Below are 20,085 nucleotides of genomic sequence, written 5' to 3'. Positions count from 1 at the left end.
TAGTCCCTTTATAGAGAGGGGTGTTCAGTCCCTCTATTTAGTCCCTTTATAGAGAGGGGTGTCCAGTCCCTCTATTTAGTCCCTTTATAGAGAGGGGTGTCCAGTCCCTCTATTAAGTCCCTTTGGAGTCCCTCTATTTGTAGATTGTGAATCCCTATTCAGCACAAGTCCTCAAGAAATTGTTTACAGAAGGGTGGAGTAGGTAGACCGACAATGGACCTCACTCACGGTTGGGCATATAAGCTCAATAAATAAAACACAGACTTAGAAAAAACATTTATTCATTCATACATCAGGTAACACTCCCATCATCGTATTCATGTAAAAAAAAGTGTGTGTAATCACAGGGCAGCTCACCAGCTATTGTGAACGTTAACATGTATATAAGCCATTATCTTTATTCATCTGCAAGTATATAAACTTTCCTGTACATGTAAATGAACCACTGGGAGTCACTTAGAACTATAAGTCGCTACTCAAAGTAGGACTGCGTTCTGTACGGTTAAAATCTTGGAATCCTATAAACTGATGCTCAAATCAAACGATTCCTATTTGGAATGTTTTCTAACATAAATTATATCTACAATACCAAAATACTGGTTTACTCTTACTTGATCTGTATTTTTTATCAGCATTGTAAAATACAATGCCTTTATTCTAAAACGCCTTATATGTAATTTACATTGAAGGAACATTGTATTTATCTCTGGAACAGAGACAGTATTGGTTACATGAAGCGGAGCTGTCTCTCTCTCAAGGCACTCTCTGATATGACACATAGGGACTACTCTATATAATAAAAAATATCAAAATATCACAAAGTACTAAACACCAGGCTTGAATGTTACGCCAATATGATCACTTTTTGAAATTGAAACAAAGCTTTGTGTTTTACATATAGAAATACACAAAGGGCGACAACAGATTCCCTTTTACGTTTCTCCGCATGTTTAACTGTAGGAAAGTATATGTACACAACATTGCAGATCATTTCTATATGACAATACAAATTTTGTAAATAATCCAGATCAATATCTACTTAATTTTCTAAGATCTAAACAAAACAACATTACTTCAGATCTAACAAAAAGTACAAAAAGTGATATTTTTCCTGAATGGTTAAAGTGGGATAAGTAAATATTGTTGTCGACGATCACCCAAACTGTCATACATTCTCGCGTACTGTTATTGACATGACACAACTGTTGTCACACTTTCATATGAAGCTGGTTTTTAACATGTGAGGAAAGTGGTCATAATTGTAAAATACCGTTGTGTCTAAGGATACATTTTTCACACAGCATGGAATGGTTACAAGAAAAAATATATATGTTGTAAGAGCTGTAGACACAAAAATATCTCTGTCAATATGGCAGCATCTATAATTTCATATTTAATTGCATATTTTAAAGAAAAATCAAACCCTTTAAAAATCACTGAGGGTTATCATAAATTCAAGTGTGATTTTAACAACCTTTCATCATTCTTAATTTGCAATCTTATAAGAGTTATCCCCCTTCTGTTTTATCGACTGTTTGTTGGTCGTCTGTCGTCACTGCCTGCCTGCCTGTATAAATGAGAGGTCCCAAACAGATCTTTTATCTGAAATGTCAGAATAAACATTCATCAATATCACACACAACTCATAACAGAACAACACAAACAGACGTAGGAATTTGTTTAGCTGCGGCAATGACAAATATTGCTTCACAAAGGGATCTTGAAATATTTTTTAAGAAGTTTGGTAATTTTATATCTTGTTATCAAAGTAAGATATCAAAAGGCAGTACTAGGTCATACCATTGGTACAGTATATATAAAATAACTAATTAACATTTCAATACAGATTTCAAATTTACTATCCAGAAACATATTTTTAAAATGAATCTTGCATGAATTTTCTACGCTACTTTCACCTCCATATTGAGCCCTATCAGATATAGGGTTGAGATCTAATACATTATGTCTCATGGTTGTTTTACCCATTCTCTGGTAAGACAAAGACATGTTTTTCAACATCCTTTATACATCGACAGTTTCTGGAAAATTGTGACATACCAGTACAGTAGGCTTTTACACTGTAGGGTAGCTGGCCTGAGTGGCAATACCACACATGTTGCCTTGGTTCCTACAGTGACTATATAACAATGTGACATACCAGTACAGTAGGCTTTTACACTGTAGGGTAGCTGGCCTGAGTGGCAATACCACACATGTTGCCTTGGTTCCTACAGTGACTATATAACAATGTGACATACCAGTACAGTAGGCTTTTACACTGTAGGGTAGCTGGCCTGAGTGGCAATACCACACATGTTGCCTTGGTTCCTACAGTGACTATATAACAATGTGACATACCAGTACAGTAGGCTTTTACACTGTAGGGTAGCTGGCCTGAGTGGCAATACCACACATGTTGCCTTGGTTCCTACAGTGACTATATAACAATGTGACATACCAGTACAGTAGGCTTTTACACTGTAGGGTAGCTGGCCTGAGTGGCAATACCACACATGTTGCCTTGGTTCCTACAGTGACTATATAACAATGTGACATACCAGTACAGTAGGCTTTTACACTGTAGGGTAGCTGGCCTGAGTGGCAATACCACACATGTTGCCTTGGTTCCTACAGTGACTATATAACAATGTGACATACCAGTACAGTAGGCTTTTACACTGTAGGGTAGCTGGCCTGAGTGGCAATACCACACATGTTGCCTTGGTTCCTACAGTGACTATATAACAATGTGACATACCAGTACAGTAGGCTTTTACACTGTAGGGTAGCTGGCCTGAGTGGCAATACCACACATGTTGCCTTGGTTCCTACAGTGACTATATAACAATGTGACATACCAGTACAGTAGGCTTTTACACTGTAGGGTAGCTGGCCTGAGTGGCAATACCACACATGTTGCCTTGGTTCCTACAGTGACTATATAACAATGTGACATACCAGTACAGTAGGCTTTTACACTGTAGGGTAGCTGGCCTGAGTGGCAATACCACACATGTTGCCTTGGTTCCTACAGTGACTATATAACAATGTGACATACCAGTACAGTAGGCTTTTACACTGTAGGGTAGCTGGCCTGAGTGGCAATACCACACATGTTGCCTTGGTTCCTACAGTGACTATATAACAATGTGACATACCAGTACAGTAGGCTTTTACACTGTAGGGTAGCTGGCCTGAGTGGCAATACCACACATGTTGCCTTGGTTCCTACAGTGACTATATAACAATGTGACATACCAGTACAGTAGGCTTTTACACTGTAGGGTAGCTGGCCTGAGTGGCAATACCACACATGTTGCCTTGGTTCCTACAGTGACTATATAACAATGTGACATACCAGTACAGTAGGCTTTTACACTGTAGGGTAGCTGGCCTGAGTGGCAATACCACACATGTTGCCTTGGTTCCTACAGTGACTATATAACAATGTGACATACCAGTACAGTAGGCTTTTACACTGTAGGGTAGCTGGCCTGAGTGGCAATACCACACATGTTGCCTTGGTTCCTTGCCATCTTGATGTAACCGTCCTCTCCCCACACAGTATCCCAGCTGTAAAACAAAAATACCATACAAATGTAAGCTGCAACTACAAAATACTCTATTACGTATTGTCACCTACCCCTTTATATAGTGAGGAAAGTTTTTATTTTTATAAAATGGACATTTTTGTTAAGGGCTTAATTTCTTTTTGCATGTCCACAATTGAAATTACTTGGTAAAGAAGGTAATCTGTCAGTATTGCCTCATTAAGTATATGTGTATTAGACATTTCTCATTTTGAAGTTGACCTAGCAGTGAGATCCAGACTTAGACAGGTAAATGTGGGGTTCTTCCAAAAACTGTTTTGATATACATGTATATCAAACACTGCTTATAGTGTGTATAGGGTACATTACATGCACAGTGTACACCTGTACAAGATAACAGGTACATGATCAGGTAATGTCACATGGAGACCTCTTTATGGGACATTTGCACAATGCCTAATATAGAAGGATGTAACAAATTACTAACATTCTCTTTTAACACTACTGGACAGGTTTGAAGGATCACTGCAAGTAATGCACAAATGTCAACAAATTAAAGGCCATTGTTTTCCAATGTCTCCTATAGGGAATGTGACAGAGACTTCTGGTTTAGTGGTGTAACACTCTACCAAATGAGACAAATACAAACTTCCCCAAGCCAAGCTGGTCAGAAACAGCTGCTATTCTACCCAGGCGACATATAGATGGAATGAACAATTTTTGACAGAATTCGAACTCAAGAAATGTCCATTCTACTTATCCTAAAACACTTAACACCCAAGAGGGACCTTTGAACCCAACATCCTGCTGTGTTCTCTCTTTTCCCTTATCCACTGAATTACCAAGTCAAAGTTTCAAGTCTGTAATTATGAATGAAAACTTTCACCCCACTTTCATAAAAGTCCTTCTTTGACTTGTTGACAGAGATGAAGCCATAGAGGACATAACTGGTAAATCTGATGATGGATGAAAGATGGTGACTTTTCTGAGAAACGTCACAAAACACATTTTACCCGAAAGATCTTCAAAAGATCCAAGATGGCCACCTGTCAGCTATCTTGTTCTTTTGATCAGTCTCAAAACTAATGACCAAGGGGAACCTATATGCAAAAGTTAAGATCTCTTCTGTAATTTCAAATAAATAAATAAGATTACAATATTTAAACCCTAGAATTCAAGATGGGCACCTGTTGTCATTTTAATCTTCCAATCTGTCTAAAAAATCAATATGCACAACTAAGAACTATGGTAAACCTACAAGAAAAATACAAGACAGGTCTATCCATTGCTTTTTGAGACAAAGTCATATAAAAAAGTGTCTCAAACTCCAAAAATCCAAGACGGCCATCTGCAGCTGTTGGCAATCTTGTTTTGAGATCAGTATAAATTCTATTATTCACACCATGGAAGAGTCCACATGTGAAATTTGGGGAAAATGCTATCAGTAATTTCTGAGAAAATGTAACAAAATTTAACTGTCAAATTAAAAGTTGACTACCTGTTGATTTTTTTGGTTTTTGATAACTTCCAAAATTTGATATGCAAAACTAAGGACTATGAGGAGCCAACGTATGAAATTTTACAAAGATCCCTTCAGAACTTCCTGAGGATAAGTGATAACAAACTTATTCTTGAAATCATGATGGTCACCTGTCAACTATCTTGGTTTTCTGATTAGCCCCAATATTTAATACGCTAAGTACTAAATGTGAAATCTGAGAAATATCTCTCCAGCCAACAGGCCAGCCATCTTGTTTTACAATACTTGTGGAATTTGGAAAAATCCTGAGAAAAAAGGGCTAACAAGAATTTCTTAATGAAAGAGGGACAATGGACCATGAAAGGCATGTCTGTGGTGATGATTAACTGGATAAGGTATATGGGGTTATACCTGTTCTTTACAAGCCAGTAGTCACTACCATCATCTGTCCCGTATCCAACTGCAAGTACACCATGGTCAAGCTGGTCACTGCTGCAATTCTCTTCATTGTAAACACCTGTAAGCAAAAGCGAAACAAAGATACAATGTCTACATTATATGATGATGGATACAACGTCTACATGATGTAATAACAGCAGCTGTAGAAAGCTGTACAAACAAAGATACAACGTCTACATGATGTAATAACAGCAGCTGTAGACAGCTGTACAAACAAAGATACAACGTCTACATCATGTAATAACAGCAGCTGTAGACAGCTGTACAAACAAAGATACAACGTCTACATCATGTAATAACAGCAGCTGTAGACAGCTGTACAAACTGGTTACCTAATCATTAGACACCTATGAACAGTTTTACATTAAGGATGATTGGCTGATCATTGTACCTGATTTATAGAGCTGGAAGGACTGGTGACTGGCATCAATAGCAACCGAGATAGGTCCAACAGAGCCGACGGCCTTTTTGAGGTTATCCTCGTCACCACTCTCAATGTCCATACAGCCAGTGCATTTGGCCTTGATCTCAGTACTGTTGAAATGGCACTTCTTATCCTGAATGGGGAATGCACCAAAGTAAATCATTGAGTTACTGCAGGTCACCCAGAGGTCACTTTTAACACCTGATCAGCGGACATCTATACATATACCCAGAGATTGTAATAACAGTAGCTGTAGACAGCTGCAGGTCACCCAGAGGTCACTTTGAACACCTGATCAGCGGACATCTATACATATACCCAGAGATTGTAATAACAGTAGCTGTCGACAGCTGCATGTCACCCGGAGGTCGTAATAACAGTAGCTATAGACAGCTGCATGTCCCCCAGAGGTCGTAATAACAGCAGCTGTAGACAGCTGTACAAACAAAGATACAACGTCTACATCATGTAATAACAGCAGCTGTAGACAGCTGTACAAACAAAGATACAACGTCTACATCATGTAATAACAGCAGCTGTAGACAGCTGTACAAACAAAGATACAACGTCTACATCATGTAATAACAGCAGCTGTAGACAGCTGTACAAACAAAGATACAACGTCTACATCATGTAATAACAGCAGCTGTAGACAGCTGTACAAACAAAGATACAACGTCTACATCATGTAATAACAGCAGCTGTAGACAGCTGTACAAACAAAGATACAACGTCTACATCATGTAATAACAGTAGCTGTAGCCAGCTGCATGTCACCCAGAGATTGTAATAACAGTAGCTGTCGACAGCTGCATGTCACCCGCAGGTTGTAATAACAGTAGCGGTAGACAGCTGCAGGTCGCCCAGAGGTCTTAATAACAGTAGCTGTAGAAAGCTGCATGTCACCCACAGGTCGTTATAACAGTAGCTGTAGAGAGCTGCATGTCACCCAGAGATTGTAATAACAGTAGCTGTCGACAGCTGCATGTCACCCGGAGGTCGTAATAACAGTAGCTATAGACAGCTGCATGTCCCCCTGAGGTCGTAATAACAGTAGCTGTAGATAGCTGCATGTCACCCAGAGGGTGTAATTACAGTAGCTGTAGACAGCTTGTAGACAGCTGTACAAACAAAGATACAACGTCTACATCATGTAATAACAGTAGCTGTAGAAAGCTGCATATCACCCAGAGGTTGTAATTACAGTAGCTGTAGACAGCTGTACAAACAAAGATACAACGTCTACATCATGTAATAACAGTAGCTGTAGCCAGCTGCATGTCACCCAGAGATTGTAATAACAGTAGCTGTCGACAGCTGCATGTCACCCGCAGGTTGTAATAACAGTAGCTGCAGACAGCTGCATGTCACCCAGGGGTTGTATTAACAGTAGCTGTAGACAGCGGCATGTCACCCAGAGGGTGTAATTACAGTAGCTGTAGACAGCTGGAGGTCACCCAGAGGTCGTAATAACCGAAGCCGTAGACAGCTGCATGTCCCCCAGAGGTCGTAATAACAGTAGCTGAAGACTGCTGTATGTCACCCAGGGGGTGTAATAACAGTAGCTGTAGCCAGCTGCATGTCACCCAGAGATTGTAATAACAGTAGCTGTCGACAGCTGCATGTCACCCAAGGATACAATGTCTACATCATGTAATAACAGCAGCTGTAGACAGCTGTACAAACAAAGATACAACGTCTACATCATGTAATAACAGTAGCTGTAGCCAGCTGCATGTCACCCAGAGATTGTAATAACAGTAGCTGTCGACAGCTGCATGTCACCCAAGGATACAATGTCTACATCATGTAATAACAGCAGCTGTAGACAGCTGTACAAACAAAGATACAACGTCTACATCATGTAATAACAGTAGCTGTAGCCAGCTGCATGTCACCCAGAGGTCACTTTTAACACCTGATAAGCGGACATCTATACATATTCCCAGAGATTGTAATAACAGTAGCTGTAGCCAGCTGCATGTCACCCAGAGTTTGTAATAACAGTAGCTGTCGACAGCTGCATGTCACCCGCAGGTTGTAATAACAGTAGCTGAAGACAGCTGCATGTCACCCAGAGGTCACTTTTAACACCTGATCAGCGGACATCTATACATATACATAGGTAAGTACACTGTACCTGACCACAAATAACCCCTGCTCGCAAATAAACTCACTCACCCAAACATTCCCGTTATTTTTATCACAAGATAAGCTTCTTGCTCATGAAGCTTCCAGTCTACACACAGGTAAGTTGTATCGTTGCTATTTTTGTTATCTCGGTAATGGTTTTGTGTTAATTTCAGCCTTGTGTACCCAAAATACTTGGGCTATAGAACTTGTATGCTCTAAGACTGCAGCATTGTTACCAGTTTCAAATTTCCTAATGAACAAATAAGAGCAAAATTAAAGAGCAACATGCTTCCATTAATTATCAGCAATGTTCAGTGTCTTATTTTACCTGGGCAGTCCGTTTGCAATAATTTTCTTTACTCTACAATGACAATTATCAATGCTGTTGTCACCACTGAATGACACCATTCCGTGCCCAGTTTCTGTGCCTGTCTATTAATTACACACACTCTACTAAATGGTACATTAGGTGGACAAATTAACTGGTCAGTTTACTGGACAATGATTTAATTAATTGGCTGACTGCCTTCCAATAAACTTTATCTCATTTAAAGATACTGCAGCCAATTCATGATTAAAGTACACTCAGAGGAGAATTCTTCATTACCTTTGCCTTGTATGGGTACTCGCCCTCGGACTCGAGACCCCCAATGTCACGGATATAGTCGAAGGCCTGGTCCATCAGTCCTCCATCACAGCCATTGTTTCCATAGTCGTTGGAACAGTCTACCAACTGTTGTTCACTGAGCGACACCAATTTATGGGCCTTTCGGAAATGCTGACCTTCCAGAGCACCAGTCTACAAGGTTAGAGGTCAAAGTTTACATACCTTACATGTGTTCAATTCACATACTGTACTGCACATAAGTCTGTTTTAACAGTTCTGACACGAAGAAAAACTTACACACCTGAATGTATCAGTAGAATGTCAATGGAATTGTTAAGGTAAGAAGTAGGTACTTACTGAACTGAACGACCAACATGACCCGCACTGTCCCTGAAACACACAGAACAAGTTGTAAATACCAAGGACACATGTCTGTCACATGATTCCCAACAAATGATACAGTATGTACAACTATGTAAAAGCAATACACATATAGATTTGATATGCCTGAAAGGCATGGATGCATATGCCAAACAGGAAGTGTTGTGGGATGTATAGCTTTGGAGTCACATTTCAAAGACTTTCAAAGATTTGTTTTGCTTTAATTTATCATACATGTTATGAATCCAGAACACAGAAGTATGTGTTTATTTTTAGCTCCGCATTACCAAACCACACCGGTGGTAAGTCTGTTATCTGTCACCTTATAATTGCTGGACTGTGACAGCTGATTTACGTTATCAGGTTCAGAGGAATGTTTCAGCTACAAAGGTCTTAAACAAAGTTGCGATTTTTACCCTTAGTAGTAAATAGAAGTAGGTCGTTTCCGCAGGTATGAATACAATTCACACACAACCAGCCAATCAGTGTAGCTGAAGGATTTATTACACAACTATGTGTTTCATAAAGAACTGGATATAAACACTTCTATTTCAATTGTCATGGATTGGAATTTGAACAACAAAACTTGGGTTTTGAATCAAGTTGCTACCTGGCTTTTGACCTTTAATAAGTTAGTTGCTTATATATATAATTACCTGTTGTTTTTTTTACATTGGTGAAATGATATTAAATCTAGTTTTTGATCTTGATGATTTAGTAACCTAGATTTTGACATTATTTACTTACATGGTTCGTGAACTTTGTGAATTCTTACAGGGTCTTTAACGTTGGCCAGTATTTTTACCTGGGTTTTGACATGAGTTGCTAACCTGGTTTTTGACGGGGGTGACATATCCCTTTGTCCTCCAGTCCACCTCCTCTGGCAATGTCAGGAAGTTGGGCTCCAGGAATTTTCCACAATCAGAGGTTTTTACAGGCTTTCTTTTCAAAAGACCATTGTACTGAACAAATTCTTCAAGTTCCTGAAGTAAGAAACAATTCCACACTTCAAGTCAGGCAAAAATATTTCTGCCTTACCCTTGGGTAAAGATTACAGGAATCCACTGTCAATGACAAATGTCTGATGTCATGTCAACAACACATTGACATTTCTTTTGGGTTGATAAGCATGCATTGTACAAAGGTTATGTATCACAACCAGTAAGTGTTTTCATGACTAGTACCCGGTCACCCTCGAGCTCATCACTGGTCATTTGTCTAATGAAGGTGACATGTTATCAACATAACACTTGTTTTACTCAATCACTCTTGCTTTAGAGGTGGGAGAAAATAACATTACCCCACTTTGGGAGTAAGACACAAAAATTTCCACCCTGGAGGTAAGCTTCTCAAATGTCTGGCCCTTTGCAAAGCCTATGGTCTAAACATTTAAGAATATTACCACTTGCAATTTGTCGAGATGTTTCTGCCTTACCCCTGAATTTGGGGAGAGATTATGTTTTTTCACTTTGAAAAGACAGACAAACAGTAACTCACTGCTGATATTTAGGAACAGTGACTCCATTTGCTAGAACAAGGAACAGTAAATCACTTTGATAAGACTTAGGAACAGTAACTCACTGCTGAGACTTAGGAACAGTAACTCACTGCTGAGACTTAGGAACGGTAACTCACTGCTGAGACTTAGGAACAGTAACTCACTGCTGAGACTTAGGAACTCACTGCTGAGACTTAGGGTCTCACTGCTGAGACTTAGGAACAGTAAATCACTTTGATAAGACGTAGGAACAGTAACTCACTGCTGAGACTTAGGAACTCACTGCTGAGACTTAGGAACTCACTGCTGAGACTTAGGAACAGTAACTCACTGCTGAGACTTAGGAACAGTAACTCACTGCTGAGACTTAGGAACAGTAAATCTATTAAACTGAGAAACAGTACCTAGTTACTCTATTAAACTAAGAAACACTGAAGAAGATAAACTCACCTTGCTTAATCTGAGGAACAGTACTTGATTTTGCTTACATTAAGGAAAAGTAGCAGACTCTGTTATAAGTGGGGAACAGTTAGTCACTCTGGTGAAATTGAGAAAAAGTAACTCACTCTGCTAAAACTGAGTTCTAAACAGTAATTTGCAGTGCTTAAACTGAGGAACAGTAACTCACTCTGCTAAAACTGAGTTCTAAACAGTAATTTGCAGTGCTTAAACTGATCATGAGGAACAGTTTACATCTATTGGCAAATTGCGGTAAGGTTAAAAAGTGAGAAAACGACCTAACTTGTATAGATCAAAATTTTACCAGAAAACTTTTGAAGGCATATCATCTTTATTTTTCAAAACTCACCATGTCTGTAAAGTTGTTGATGCCCAAATAGAAAGATTTCTCTCCCCTTTGGTATTTCTTGTTGTGTTCACGAATGACGTCTAGATTCTTGGAGAAGGTGTTGAATCGTGACTGCTCCTCCTTCGTCTCGTATCCCCTACCTACATGGAAACAAGGGGTGTTTTAATGACTTCTAGCAATCATTCTAAACTGGTATTAAAATTAGGTACGCGATTATATATGCACAACACCTGACATTTATTGAAAAACAAGTGCCAATAAACAGTTTTAAATGTTGTACAGTTCTGTCTACAAACATTACAGAGAAGTGTCCCGAGTGAGAGTGTGACCTCTGTTATCATCTTTTCCTCCATCCACATCATTGTTTTAATTTCATTATACATACCAGGTACACATAGACGTTAGACAAAGGTAGCCACAGTCAACAAAACATGTTTCTGTCTCTCCCCTAAATTTCCTACCCATAACAATGGTATAATGTCAACTCAACATTGTATTGGGGTCACATCACCAAGAGCTGATCACAGAAGATAACTCAACAGGTTTTCAGGAAAACTTGAGCAAAAAATGCTTGTGTTTTATACAATCACCGGGCCAGTTGTATTTGAAGTGGGAGAAAATACTCATTCCCAACTTTGAGAACAAGACAAAAATTCTCAACATGTGCAGTAGTATTCTTAAATGTTTGGCTATCATCAAAACTTAGGCCAAGACATTTAAGAATCTTAGCCTTTGGTTGAGATTTACTCTCTTTATACCCATAGATTTGGGGTATATTCTATTAACCAGTGTCTGATTCTTACAAATTACGGAAATAAATATGTGTTCCACATTCATAATTGAGAAACTGTTTTGAAATTCAAAGAAAAAGGAATTCCTTAAAAAAGGATTTAGTGATCTGATGATGTGGTGTGCATGTATCCCATATATTTCAGTGCAGAAATGTCACATAAACAGTGTTTAGGTCAATGAGATTCCTCCGCATCATGAGTAAGTTGATTCAGTACAGTTGTGTTTATATTTTTAATGAGCATCCTGCTACATTCATTTCACTATGTAACACTTGACATCAAGCACATATCCGTTACTTAAATAAAAAAACTTGACTCTGTGTTCATGCTATGACGCATCGTAATTGGCCGAACACATCAGATCTAAGTCAGTGTCACGAGGACACACCTGTCACATCTGATCAGTGGTCAACCATGTGACATTGTGTCAATCCATCTTGTGACCAGATTTATCAGGAAGGGACCAGTTCAACTATGGCAAAATAGTAGTCTCCACCTTATTGGTTTCAATGACTAAATGTACAGTAACATATACAGACTATTTTCAACTCAAAAGTAACCTGTTTAATGTTCATCCTACATCAATCTGTTTTATATTCACATATATACAAGTAACAAGCTTAATGGTTTCTCTACATTAATCTGTTTTGTATTCACATATGCAAGTAACAAGCTTATATTAAGGGTCTCTCTACATTAATCTGTTTTGTATTCACATATGCAAGTAACAAGCTTATATTAAGGGTCTCTCTACATTAATCTGTTTTGTATTCACATATACAAGTAACAAGCTTAATGGTCTCTCCACATTAATCTGTATTGTCTACACTGTAAGAATTACTTCCTTGCCCCATATAAAATTCTAAGTAATTTGTATCCTTCAAAAATGTTTGCAAGGATCCAGTGTTATTTGGGAAGTTACCGTTAATATTACTTTTTTGACCCAATGTCCGTAAATGACCTTAACTGGTAATAGGACGTTAAACAAAATTAAACCTAATCTTTGACCCATTTTTTTTTATATACATATAAGCGTTAATTTTCAAATGAACACTTACCAAATGACTGCTTGAAGTTGAAGAATTCAGTCATGTGATCATCAAACACAACTCTGGCCTGTTCACGGCCCAGAAGGTTAGGTCTGGGTTTGTTAACTGTCTTGGCAGGCTCAATCTCAAACCATTCAACAAGGTTCGGGGCACTGAGGGCGACCGTGGCTAAGGAAGCCATTAACACAAGGGTGTACATCATCTTCACGAGGTATTCAACTCAAACTCTCTGTAACAGTAGAAACAAATATATGTTACATGACTTTCCATATGAACAGTATGGTATTTCATTGATGTCTTCGATGTTTACAATGATGTCCAACATACCTTACAAACATGGTTATAAAGTAAATACGTGGCTACATCCATGTTTAACCAACACAACATAATGTGAAGTCTGTAGGCTGTACTATACCTTACAAACATAGTTATAAAGTAAATACGTGGCTACATCCATGTTTAACCAACACAACATAATGCTAAGTCTGTAGGCTGTACTATACCTTACAAACATAGTTATAAAGTAAATACGTGGCTACATCCATGTTTAACCAACACAACATAATGCTAAGTCTGTAGGCTGTACTATACCTTACAAACATGGTTTTAAAGTAAATACGTGGCTACATACACGTTTAACCAACACAACATAATGTTAAGTCTGTAGGCTGTACTATACCTGTGCTATAACTATACCTCATCACCACCAACACCGTAATAGCCTGTCACTTTATATACACAGACTCTTCAGTATGCATCTTATTACCATATATAGTGTCCACTTTAAATCACATGATCATTGATCAGCTGACATCGCTAAAACAAAGTCAAGTGCTACTAGTGTAATAAATTCCATTAATATTTTCTCTGGAGCTGTACATGGATAACTCAGGGAGATCCAGGTAGACCTGTGCTAGGTACGAGATGCTTTATGCTGATATCTCCTAACCTACAAGTACCTATACCTACACACAGGTGCCATCCCCTACATGTAACTAGACATACACAAAGGTAGTAATCACCACAGTATAATGATGCGTCAATTACATATTGTATAACCAGGAAATATTCGCCACAGTGAAATTTTGCCATTTTTGCCATCCATAATGAGGGTGGAAACAATGGCAGGAAACAATTGAACAATATACAGTGAATAGAAATCACAAGTGAATTAGGGCATACTTGACATTTCAGCCTAGCTTATATACATTTTTACTGTTTGATTGTCTGACTAATTCTGTATAACATTATCATCCGTTACCTCACACATTGACTGGACTCCATTATAAGAGTAGGTCATGTGACATGCCTCAAGCTGGGATTTAACTGGGAACTAGTCCTCCAGAAAACTTCCTTATGTAATCTTACACAAGTAACCATGGTTGTTAAATAGAATCAGTCCTATTATATCAGCCCGAGTTAACAAATATCGTCTGCATTGGAAGAGACTTTATTCTATGGCTGAAACCAGAAAAACTGGTGCAAATGTAATATCATACTTGTAATTACTCAGAATGTTTTTTTTATACTTATTGTGAATTTGTTTTACGTTGTATGAAACTACTTGGTCCTATGCCATGGTTTACTCCTGATCAGAATGTATTAAAGCTATATATGAATGTTGAAATTCTATAAACTAAAATACTTATATTAATCACTCATCGGCCCAGCTAGTAGCGTGCAGAGTCTTACTCAACACAACAAACTGAGCACACTTATACCATCAACTGAATGCAACAAATTGTGCTTATACTTATATATACCATACAACAAACTGAGCTTATACTTATATACATACCATACAACATACTGAGCTTATACTTATATATAAAACATACAACAAACTGATCTTATACTTATATATATACCATACAACAAACTGAGCTTATAACTATATATACCATACAACAAACTGATCTTATACTTATATATATACCATACAACAAACTGAGCTTATACTTATATATATACCATACAACAAACTGAGCTTATACTTATTTATACCATACAACAAACTGATCTTATACTTATATATACCATACAACAAACTGATCTTATACTTATATATACCATACAACAAACTGAGCTTATACTTATATATATACCATACAACAAACTGAGCTTATACTTATATATACCATACAACAAACTGAGCTTATACTTATATATATACCATACAACAAACTGAGCTTATACTTATATATATACCATACAACATACTGATCTTATACTTATATATACCATACTACAAACTGAGCTTATACTTATATATACCATACAACAAACTGAGCTTATACTTATATATACCATACAACATACTGAACACAACCAGTAAAGCTCACCCTTACCATCAACAAACTGAACACAAGCTCAGTTCACTTTTACCATTAAAATGCTAAACACAACCAGTACATGTATATATATAGCTCACTTGTACCATCAAAAACTGAGCACAACAACCTGAGCTCATTTAAATTAATACCTTCAAAATACTGACCACAACCAGTTCATATACAGAACAGAACCACAGATATAGCTCTCTTTTATACCACACCAATCAACAAACTGAACACAAATAGTCAAATACCTCATGATCAGCTATCTTATTCTACAGAAATGAAAGTACAGAGTTGAAGTGAAAGTACATAACTGCTTAATCTCAATTATAGAGATTGTATTTTCTCTGGTTAAATGTCAATTTGATATTAATACAATGAGAAAGTGAAAGTATGTATTTATGAAACCTAACGAAGAACTATTACTGGGAAAAATGCATCATCGCTTACATACCAGAAAACTGAAAGTTGAATACATGTAGTAATTTTCATGAAAATCTTACCAGTGTTGTTTTCAGAAACCAGAGCATGCAGTCAGTGAATATAGTATTGTAGCTGTACTTTCTATATATAAATGGTTGTGTAAGCTATCATGTGCAGTACCGTGACTCAGCGTGGGTAATCCTCTGACACCTGCCATATTATATATACGGAGATCACGTGTTCAATTCCTAAATGTAAAGACATGCCTGAGGCATTTAAACCATTAATAGGCACTGGGGTTTCAAACAGGTATATACATTAGTAAATAAAAACATAAAAGATTATAATCGTGAGAATTACTGAAAACACTTACAGTACCCAACAAAGCACCATGCTTGTCTGATACTGGTATTCATGACTTCAATCTCCTTAACCAGATTGCATAGTATTACAAATATTTTTACATGTCGTTCTCTGAATCTGAGAGAAATGCCACAGCACAATCTATATAGAGTTGGAATCGCTGCATAATTCACAATCAATTATCAGTGTTTGTCAAGTGATCGATCATTGATTGATCACAAAAGTAAACGAACAAAAAAGTAAAAGAGAAGCATTCATCAAAATGCGTAAAATGACGGTGGGGTGGCTATAGTTAAAAATATTATTTTAATGCATTTTATACATTTTTTGCTTTATCAGTTTTCAGATCATCTGCAATACTATATAAAATAACTCCTGAAAGTTTTCATTATCAAACCATGGTAGCTAGATCATAGAAAATCAAGATTAATCAATTTAAAATCGACAGTAAAACAACTAATCATTGATTAGTAAACACTATATCTACGTTTTATATATATACTGTACTACTTACTAGGTAGAGTGAAAACTCAATGCATGCCATGATCGCTATATATGCACAATGGATTTTTCTGTTGAACATTGTATTTAAAGAGTTTGAAAGATTCGTCTTATATTTTCAAATGTACATATATAGTACAAGTGAATTTGAATCCAGGAGATTAAAAACTGACCCATCAACAAAAACAAGTCACTTTGAAACTGAACCTTTTACTTTAGGCAATCAAAATCTTGTTGAAACCTGCCTAGTATTTCAGTTTGACTACTACAGATCTGTCCCTTTATTTAGAAGATTTTTTTCTTTTTAACCCAATGGAAAAAAGATGCTACAAAAAGATTTCTGTTGAATTTTTGATCTGCAGTTTGGGAGATGTCATTTACTGCTAAATCAACATGTTGATGAACAACTTACAAAAGACGGAAGATGGTGGCATTCTATACGTATACTCTGTAACCAGATGTCAGAGGTAAAATTCATACATTGTGTATCTACATTTGAACATCACAATTATACACTGTATTGAAATGTTCGTTGTGTCAGTCACCTGCCCCACCGTGTAGATATGACTCAGGAGACAATGACATATAGGAAGGCTACAGAGGTATAAGTCACGGTGGCACCTGACCTGTAACCTCAACTCAGCTGCGACACCATCAGCTGTTGTTGATGAAATCATCGTCATGTGATATTGATATTAGCTGAACAGTGACTTGCCTTAAAAGCTTTTTTAACTTGAGGTTCTTAGCTTGGTCATGATATGTGTACAACACACTGCGTTCATTTCATTACTGACAGGTGCACATGCTGGACACAATAATATGATGATATTATATATAGTATTAATACATTGTAGTACAATTATTTAGTATTAAATACACATCACATCAGCACGGACTAAATCTAATTTGTGTGTCCAGAACCTGTGTATTATATAAGCTAAAAATAATTGAAACATTATAAACAAAAGGGAAACGTAAGTGCTATTACCTGATAATTAAAATGTTTATCTAGGTTTACTGTACCCTACTGTATATTATTTGGTACAAAACCTATCAAATAACATTCAAATGACGGATCCGAACAATGACTTCCTGAATCCTGGTTTTCCCAACTGATCTTATGATAACCGACCCAATTCAGCTACTGATTTTTTGTTACGAAACTTAATTTACATTTGAGTATTTCGTAAGCTGATTCATTTATGCTAACCATGGACACTTGATCTGATAAATTTCCATATGAAGTTGGATATAATTCTGAAATTGAGTTTATTTACCTGATCAACTTTTCTTACCTGTACGTTATTCACCGTGCTTTTCGTGGAAATTCCAGTCCTCTGTTTAGTAAGCGCAAGTCATATGATTGTTTATCATGTGATTGGAGGAAGTGACGTCAAATGCATAACAAAGTCGGAATACTTCGCCCCTTTCCGTCATTTGCTCGAAAAAGTTATTTCTATATAAACGTCACTTAGAAAAAGTACTCACTTATGAAATTCATTGGCCAAGACGAAACTAGAAAAAGAATCTTTTCAAGATGTACCCAATGTTGCTGCAGATAAAAATGACCTGAGAAGAGATATATAAAGAAACTTATTAAAATAACCTGTCCAAAATGATAGAAGGGGAATAACTCGATCAGTCTATATGCAGTTTTTATATGCCTGGCAGATCTGACCGGACAAACGAACCACAGGAGTCTGACGTTTATTCAATATTAGTATAACAATATGTAAATACAAAAATACCCCGTATGATATGGGTTTTTTTTTATAGTATACGGGCGTATTTCTTATATACAGATCAAGTTGCTATACCTCTTATAAAGCAGGAAGGATTAATTAATATAATAATCTATGTTTAGACCCTTTAGAGTAGTTAGTCTCCCCACGGACTTAGATAAAATTAGACTAATCTAATTCCGTGGTCTCCCACAAACGAAACTTAGTTTTTAATTTACGCATTAATTTTGAATTGTCTACTTAGTATTTAGACATACCTGTGAAACTTTTTGTAACAATTTGTTCTTTACGGAGCTTCCTCGAATAAAATTGATTCGATTCTATTATTTAACTATGGTAGGACAAAATTCACTCTGGTGTCCTGCATAAAATAAGAGGCCCAGGCAAGAAATATAAGCTGTGACAAGGAATATATCACTAGACAGAAAAGACACCATGGACATGAATGCATTCGTTTCTACATGTCCACTAACTTAATATGGTTATAAGTGTTAGGATCTCAACTCTTTCAATGTTATGACTCAGGGAGTAAGTACCAAATTAAGGGGTAAGGCAGGGCCCCAGAGCCAATCCTAATAGCATGAGGGTATCAATTTCTTCATGGACAGAAACTGTATTTCTGGTTATAGGGTGGTGATCTGAACTGGTTCTATGTTATGACTGAAGAGGTAAGTTGAAATGTTGGTCCAAAATCGCTAAATTACAGGTAGCTACCAGCCAAATATTATGAATCTAGTTCTTTTTGCGTTTTTCAGAATTTTTGTCACATTTGACCTCTGTGATATTGAAAGTAGGTCAAGATCATTTTGCTAGCATTCTTTTTCAGGCTCTAGCCATGGAAGGTACAAGCAAACTATCATGACTCTGCCTTGCTGTTCTATAGAAGAAGCCGTTTTAAGTTTTAACATATTTGACCCATGTGACATTGAAGACAGGCAAAACTCCTGTCCAGGAAGATGATGAGGAGGAGGAGGAGGTCATTTTGTTCTAAAAGTTTGTTGGAATCCATCCCAGGGTGCCACCAGTCCAATACCAAGGCTCTGGGAGTTTTTGGTTGTTTAAGAGAAACCTTCTGGAGGTTTGACTACTGTGACACTGAAGCTACCAACCTAGTACCATGATTACAGGCCCTTCTCTTTTTCAGAAGAAGACATCTGAAGTTTTTGACATATTTGACCACTAGCTGTTACCTTTAAAATTGGCCAAGGTCATTTCGTTCGCAAACTGTCAGGTTCCATCCCGGGAGGCTACGAGCCCAGTATCATAACTGAAAGACTTTCTGTCCTTCAGAAGAAACTGATTCAAGTATTGGATATCTGTGCCCTTGAAAGTAGGTTATAGTCATTTTCGTTCGCAAATTTTGTCAAGCTCTATCCCAGGACGCTACCAGTCTACTATCATGACTCCAAGCCTTTCTGTTCTTCAGAAGAAGCCACGTGAAGTTTCTTAATATTTGACCGCTGTGACCGTGATATGGTAAGTCAGGGTAAAATTTGTTCGCAAACTTTTTCGGAGTCCATCCAAGGAAGCTAACAGACA

At 37.3% G+C, this 20,085-nt stretch overlaps 1 protein-coding gene across 4 annotated transcripts; it reads right to left on the bottom strand.

Moving 5' to 3' along the window:
- Nucleotides 1-264: 264 nt before the first annotated feature.
- Nucleotides 265-18,206, bottom strand: LOC110460350 (cathepsin L1-like). Of its 4 annotated transcripts, XR_002464002.1 has the most exons (11): nt 18,100-18,206; nt 13,191-13,410; nt 11,342-11,481; nt 9,866-10,018; nt 9,012-9,044; nt 8,655-8,846; nt 5,882-6,047; nt 5,443-5,548; nt 3,521-3,573; nt 2,059-3,420; nt 265-1,602 (listed from the first exon to the last, which is right to left on the bottom strand). XR_002464002.1 is itself a non-coding variant. In XM_021513213.1 (10 exons), the coding sequence occupies exons 2-9, from the start codon at nt 13,381-13,383 to the stop codon at nt 3,474-3,476; spliced, it is 1,083 nt and encodes a 360-aa protein (XP_021368888.1). In that variant the 5' UTR covers nt 13,384-13,410; nt 18,100-18,206; the 3' UTR covers nt 265-1,602; nt 3,459-3,473. The 4 variants fall into 4 exon arrangements, 3 of the variants coding, with proteins under 3 accessions (XP_021368888.1, XP_021368890.1, XP_021368889.1); XM_021513213.1 differs by lacking the exon at nt 2,059-3,420 and having other exon boundaries at nt 3,459-3,573; XM_021513215.1 differs by lacking the exons at nt 2,059-3,420; nt 18,100-18,206 and adding an exon at nt 17,793-17,882 and having other exon boundaries at nt 3,459-3,573.
- Nucleotides 18,207-20,085: the final 1,879 nt, after the last annotated feature.

The sequence above is a fragment of the Mizuhopecten yessoensis genome, unplaced genomic scaffold (genome assembly GCF_002113885.1).
Source record: "Mizuhopecten yessoensis strain PY_sf001 unplaced genomic scaffold, ASM211388v2 scaffold10363, whole genome shotgun sequence".
Classification (NCBI taxonomy): Eukaryota; Metazoa; Mollusca; class Bivalvia; order Pectinida; family Pectinidae; genus Mizuhopecten; species Mizuhopecten yessoensis.
The sequence above is the reverse complement of the archived record's forward strand: the minus strand, read 5'-3'. Positions and strand labels throughout refer to the sequence as shown.

What these genes read in the sequence shown, in the direction of transcription:
- LOC110460350 (XM_021513213.1), bottom strand. Translation starts at nt 13,383, where the DNA reads ATGATGTACACCCTTGTGTTAATGGCTTCCTTAGCCACGGTCGCCCTC. An exon ending in TCACCCCCGTCAAAAACCAG is followed by an intron (nt 9,045 to 9,865) that starts GTTAGCAACTCA and finishes TGTGTGTTTCAG; the next exon opens with GGACAGTGCGGGTCATGTTG. An exon ending in TACTGGCTTGTAAAGAACAG is followed by an intron (nt 3,574 to 5,442) that starts GTATAACCCCAT and finishes TTTGTTTTACAG; the next exon opens with CTGGGATACTGTGTGGGGAG.